This window comes from Tribolium madens, unplaced genomic scaffold, assembly GCF_015345945.1.
Source record: "Tribolium madens isolate multiple individuals breed KSU strain unplaced genomic scaffold, Tmad_KSU_1.1 Scaffold_7;HRSCAF=85;Tcas5.2_LG10, whole genome shotgun sequence".
NCBI classification, from domain to species: domain Eukaryota; kingdom Metazoa; phylum Arthropoda; class Insecta; order Coleoptera; family Tenebrionidae; genus Tribolium; species Tribolium madens.
In genome coordinates this window covers 8,240,553-8,246,950 of record NW_025401050.1, presented here as the reverse complement: position 1 = coordinate 8,246,950, position 6,398 = coordinate 8,240,553, and the positions used below count along the sequence as shown (strand labels likewise).

The 6,398-nt window shown below is 29.7% G+C and overlaps 2 protein-coding genes across 2 annotated transcripts in view; one reads left to right on the top strand and one right to left on the bottom strand.

Moving 5' to 3' along the window:
- The window catches only part of LOC123010223, a 16,780-nt gene extending 14,199 nt beyond the window's left edge, over nucleotides 1-2,581 (bottom strand). Inside the window, exon 1 of the mRNA XM_044406932.1 lies at nucleotides 2,468-2,581. Within this exon, the coding sequence (XP_044262867.1) occupies nucleotides 2,468-2,479 (12 nt within the window). The 5' untranslated portion in view covers nucleotides 2,480-2,581. The remainder of the gene's footprint in view (nucleotides 1-2,467) is intronic.
- A 510-nt stretch (nucleotides 2,582-3,091) lies between these two features.
- Nucleotides 3,092-4,596, top strand: LOC123010224 (dynein regulatory complex subunit 2-like). Its single transcript, XM_044406934.1, has 2 exons — nucleotides 3,092-3,536; nucleotides 3,580-4,596. The coding sequence occupies exons 1-2, from the start codon at nucleotides 3,120-3,122 to the stop codon at nucleotides 4,594-4,596; spliced, it is 1,434 nt and encodes a 477-aa protein (XP_044262869.1). The 5' UTR covers nucleotides 3,092-3,119.
- The last annotated feature ends 1,802 nt before the right edge of the window (nucleotides 4,597-6,398 follow it).

The following is a 6,398-nucleotide window of genomic DNA, read 5'->3' as shown; positions in this document are numbered from 1 at the left end:
TTTTTTTTCAATATTTCCGAAATCATTTTAGAAAAAAAATTCAAAATTTGCTACAGATGATAACTTTTATACACCTAAACAAGTACAAAAATAAAATGTTGAAATTTTTAATGAGGTGCTTCCTAAACTAGATGGGATTAGGGTAAAAATTTACTCTAACTATTTTGCCTGTGGTTTCTTGCCACTTTCATCAACAAAATTTCATAGTTTTTCATAAAAAAAGTCTTTTGTGTTTTTCCGATACAATTTATGGATTTTTAGTAAAAATCGGTTTAAAAATTTGTTACAGACCATAAACAGCATAAAAATTAAAAATTAAATTTGTTTTACCGTTTAGGACGCCCCTGATTAAAAATTTTGTTATTTGGCATTTGTTTAGGTGTACATATAAAGGTACCAAATTTTGTAATTTTATCTATTCTGAAATATTAGGAAAAACCCTTTAAATAACGTACCTTTTTTAGGGGGTGTAGCTCCTTTTCATAGCATTTTTCAAAACACTTTTATCTTAAAATTAAATATTCTATTAACTATTTAAATTTGTACCTAACAATAAAAATGAAACACTGTATAATTAACACATGAAAAATTAATTCACAAAAATTTAAAATTAACTCATTAAAATAACAAAAAAACTAAATTTTTAACACTTATAACACTATATAACAAAGTGCTCAGCATTTCGGGGGGGGGGGGTTTGTACCCCCTAAACCCCCCCTTGGGTACGGCCCTGGTGAGACCCCAAAAACCAAATTTGAAAAAAAAAAATTAATTAATTGGATCTTTTTTACATTATAAAATTTCTTGATTTTTTGTTAATGGTAAGTGCAAAAATTGAATAATGTAAAAGTTGATAGTTTTTGAGTTTCAGATTTTCAAAATTAGAATGTTAATTATTCAATACCTATCAACTCTACCTATCATTATCCTATTTTCACAAATACCACAAAAAAAATCAAAGAATTTTATTATGTTGAAAATATTTCAGTTAATTGATTTTTTTTTTCTCCAAATATGATTTTTAAGGTCTCACAGCCATACGTTAAAAATTTTGTATCAACTGAAACTGTGTTCAGAAGATCAAAACAGATTTAAAACCAAAGTACTCACATTAAAATTTAACTGTAAAAATGTTTTTTTTAAACACGTTGTTGTGTGAAAAAATACATTTTTTTTTGTTTAAACAAAAACTTAAGTATGTCAAATCGTAATTTGAGACACATCCCTTTACTTAGAAGCTAGAAGTAAAAATCTAATTTGATTTTTTTAAAGAAATGATCGTGATTTTAGTTCGGTCTGTGTGATTTCCCAATTAACATACTTGTAGTAAATAGAAAGCACTCCCAAATCCTCTTTGAGTAGTTATCAAATTAAACAGCGTAAATCGTCCCCTGAATTTACTGAGACAATTTATGCCCCAAATTTTATAAAAAGTTTCATGTGAAAACGGACTTATCACACTTCATGGAAATCTTAAATGAAAGAAAATTTTTCGAGAATTACGTTCACGAAGAAAGTAGGTTGTTACTCAGACGGATTCTTTGTAGTTGCGGTACTAATGTCATAAAAATAGAAAAAAATTGAGAACGGTGATTCTGGTTTTCCATTAACAATTAAAAAATATTACTAATAACTGTTTCTGATTACACATTGTTTGTAGTACAAATTGTCGTACAAAGAAAATTTACATACGTTTATGTAGATAAACATAATTGCAAAATTTATTCTATTTGGGTTTACATTTTCTACAATTTTGTTACAACAGATAAAAATTTTTTCAATACTGACATTGATAAGTTGAGAATTTTTATTCAAGGTTGTATGAGTTGCAAAATTTTTGTTTAAAAAAGAATGACACAAATAAGCAAAAACAACAACTGTTTATATTAAATTTTTCCAAGTTGGGACTACTTTTTGACAAAAACCTTCGAATTCGAAAATGCTTCTTCAACCATTTTTTCAAATTAAATTCAAATTATTAGATAAAAAATAATGATAATAATTTATATGTTGCATCTACAGGATGTTCCATAAACTCGGTCCAACTATTCAGTCACTATCGCAGGACTTACCTATTGTTAAAAGTTGAATAGTATTTTTTCGTTGTCATCCAGGACAGTATTAACCTTTTTTTAATGACAACCTGTATTTTTCCAAATGCCACAAAACTATCTTTTGTTTTTAAATTTCGGTTGCGGCGTTGCCAAGTTTGATAGTTTTTGAGTACATAATGTTTTGGCACAAATTATTCTAGCATCTTTATAATTAACAATAGAAAAGTAAAATTTTGCTCATTAACTCAACTTATTTTTTTTGATTATTTTATCACTACTTCTAATGTTTTTTGCGTCTTCATAAAACAGAAGCTATTGGGCTTTTTATAAATTTTTAGTTTTTATATTAATGTTTATTTGAGTAGAATTGTTATGTTAATTATTTTCTGTTTGTTATCCAAAAAATGTCTTACCTCGTAGGTCATTTTGCGCGTTTTTTCAAACTTTCAAATTTCACCAGTGTCACTACCTAATCTTTAATCCATTTGGTTGCTCGCAGCAATAACTTTGTGTGTACTGAAGTGGAATTAACGTGTATGTGTTATATTTGCAACAGTGATAACAGCCTGTGCAGAATACAAAGATGAAGATATTTAATTAAGTTTCATGGTCCCGTAGATTAGCTCTCTTCCAATGATGTTTAAACTTATTTCTCCAGAGTTTTAATGGTAATGAGAGGAAACTATTATCTAGCAAACAGGACAGCTCCAAATTTCCATATGTTTTGCACTTGGTTTAACGGAAATGGACAAATTAAAACATGAAGACAATTCCCAGAGACCTAGACATTTTAATTTACTCTAAATAGTAAAATAAGCTGGCCTTCATTGCCATTACTTGGAGACACACATAAAATGCACAAGAAGTTAGTTCAATACTGTTATTACTTAACACGAAGGTTATGGAGGTGTTTGACCCACATTGCTAACAAAATCGTTCTGCTTGAACAACTGAAATTATAATTACTTGCAAATTAATCTGCTACACCCACCAAGATTTGATTTAATGCAAATTCGACCTTCGATTTGGCGTGACACAGATAGCAGGTTGTGATTTTTTGACAAAATGCCGCCAAAAAAGCACCGTCATTTAACTCCCGAAGAGAAGAGGGAGTTAAAAAAACAGAAGAAAATTGAAAAAAAGCTGCGCTTGGCTGAGAAGAAGAAGCAGATTAAGAGAGACCATCTTGAGCGAGAAGTAAAATATGGCGAACTCACCATTAAGAAATATGAGAAAAATTGGAGGGAAATGCTCATTAAAGTGGCCCTGCCTCGAATGCGACAAGAACTGGAGTTTGCGTGGCATAATTTTGAGCGAGTCGTAGATTGTAAGGATTTTACCATTTCTTTGCTCATGGACGAATTGAGGGACTCGGAGGAGCAATACATGCTCAATTTTCGCGCCCATTCGGAAAATATGGAAAAACTGATGTGGTTGTTTCACGATAGGTTGGAGGAGCTTCAAGCCGATTTTGAATCGGAAGTGAGTTGAAAACTTTGAGTTCATTCTTTTGAGTGATTTTTAGTGCAAGTCGATGCAAGAACGCTGCGACAATGAGTTTCAAGACGCTAAAGAATTGTACAACGAGAATTTTGAGTATTTGAAAACGATGCTTCACCAAATCGAATTGGAACGCAGAGAGCACAACCGACTGAAAAAAGGGGAATATTTTTCAAGACTTGATGAAGTCGAAGTCAAAGATCAGCTACTTTTGCAGAAATTAAGAGCCACTCTTGAGCGCAAATACCAGAATATGTTCGAAGACATGAAACACTTTATCAAAAACTACAACAAGCAAGTCAGAGATCGGAAAAAAGAGCACAACTTGCTGAAGGATCAAGATGACTCGATCCAAGAACTGATTGCTCAACAGTTCAAAAATATGAAGAAATGTTACGACAGGATTCGGCAACTTAGACAAAAGTACACTGATATGAAGCAGATTGATGGTAGTAGATTGTCAGACTTACAAGCTGAGAGAAATTATTTTTCTAATAGTTTTCTCACGCTTAAAACCAAATTGGAAAGTGACAAAAAAGACGACTTTGACAAACTTGCGCTTTTGAGTGAAAATGCTGCTAAAGCTTTTGACTGTTTGGAACATTTGAATAAGAAAGGAGAAATGATTCTTAGTCTTGCTGCAGTGTGTAGGAAACTTGAAACACAGAAAGAGAAGATTTTGACGTTTCCTCTCAATACAACGAATCTTCCAGAAATTGCAGATATTATTGATAGAGATGATACCGAAGAAATCGAGGGGGTTAGACCTGAAATGGAGTTGTTTTGGCAAAGACTAGGGCAAGCTTTTGGTGTTCATTACACTTTAAAAAGAGAGAAAGGATGTTTAAGTGACGAAAATCAGTTACTTATTGATACGCATAATGAATATTGTGAAAGACTGATGTATCCTCCGGTTCAAAATTACAACTCAAGGGTAACAATTCCGAAAACTGATACCAATTTGGAAATGGCAAAGTATAACAAGTTCAGGGATCACACACATAAGCCGCTTGTACACCACACGCACCACAAACACCAATAAAAATCTGATATATTTGATTTGGATTTTTTGTTTTGAATATTGTTTTTGTAATGGACATAAAAAACTAAGACAAACATGTCAATTGCATAAGTTAAAAAAAAGTTATGACATATTGTCATAAACATCAATTTAAAGTTCAGTTTTTACACCTTATTAATAAACAAAATTATTAATAAGTAAATAAAATTAATTTTATAAAAGAAAGAGATGAAGTCTTCAATACAGGCTGTTCCGGCTAAACCTCACATTATCATTATTTATCTAAAATTATGTTTATAAACATAATTGTTTTTTGTTACGTTTTTGGATTACTTAAGTGATTTTGAAAAAATTGTTATCAGCTTTTCCTATACTTAAGTTTAATCATTTTCAAAATATTTTGATGTTTTTTTGAATTTTCTTGGATATGCACCTACATATTTAAAAATCGATATCTATACTATTTTTAATTATTTTGAAACCGTATTTAGGCATATGAAAGACAAAAGTTAGATTTTTCCATTGGTGTATTCATGATTGGAAAAATAATTAACAAAGCCCCCAAATTTAGGGTTACGTTTGGGAAACTCTAAATACATCTTTTTTTTTTAATGAAAGGCTCCAATTTTTTCTTCACTAAATGAAGGAGAATTTAATTCTGTATCAACATTCACTATACATAGCAGTTTTCGCATTGTTTGACATTTGTTACTGAAAAACCGCCAAGTTTTTTTTTTCACAATTGTGTTCTTTTCCTAAATACATATTTAATTTATTAATTATCGAATCCAAAAAAAATCAATAAGTCTGAATATACAGTGCGATCAAAAAGTCTTTCTATCAAGTAGGCGTCCTAGTTGAGGACGTATGCTGCATGGCAGTTCGTATGTTATCTAGATGTCACAAAAATATTTTATAAAAATTAAAACATTGAGCTAATTAAATTGAATTATTCTATGAAACGTCTAAAACAAACAAAAATAAGATTTTGTTGGTGTTTATTCATAAAAATCGTTCACTACGGTTTCCTAATTTATATAAAAAATATTTTGACATTTCTCATTGTGACATTTTATCTTTCACAGACATACGTTTTAAATTTCTACGCTTGCTTGATAGACAGACTTTTTGATCGGACTGTATCAAAACCGGTTAAACTTAGTTATAGGGAAAGCTGATGAAAATTCTCTCAAATTTAGTTAAAATTATCATCACTTTTGTTTTTCCACAATTTTTAATAAGAAATTTAAATTTTATTTAAACATTTGCTTTTGCTTTTTAGCCGATTTTCATAGATTAAAAAAAGGTTTTCAATGAAAATTCTAAAATACTCAGATTTTTTCAAAGATTTTGAGTTGGCATTATCACTACATCAAAACGCAATGTTTCTTTTAGTTATTTTTGGGACAATCTGTAACCTTTTTTAGTATAGTATGTACTGGGGTTACAACTAATCGGCTGTAAAATACTACGAAACTTTGAATTATTAGTATAGTATTTTTTTTATTTACTATTTTTCACATACAATTTTCAATTATAAAACGTATTTAAATGTTGAATACTTTAGGAAATAACAATTTTTTATTCAACTTAGTAGTTTTACACGAGTTGCATACAATATATTCTTCAATTTAGATAAAACAGAGAGATTGATTGCTTCCCAAACTCGTAAACTTGTAATTACCTACAAAACATGTATTATCATGCATTATAGCATTGATTACTCAAATCTCTTATTTTTATTTAAGAACTCTCATTTTAAAAATAGTAAAATGTTTTATCTAGAAAGAACTATTAGAATAATTTACGCTTAATCTTAATTT

Bases quoted from the DNA above. Each gene is read 5' to 3' on its own strand.
- LOC123010224 (XM_044406934.1), top strand. From the start codon at position 3,120: ATGCCGCCAAAAAAGCACCGTCATTTAACTCCCGAAGAGAAGAGGGAG. The intron at 3,537-3,579 runs GTGAGTTGAAAA...AGTGATTTTTAG, and splicing joins AAGCCGATTTTGAATCGGAA to TGCAAGTCGATGCAAGAACG.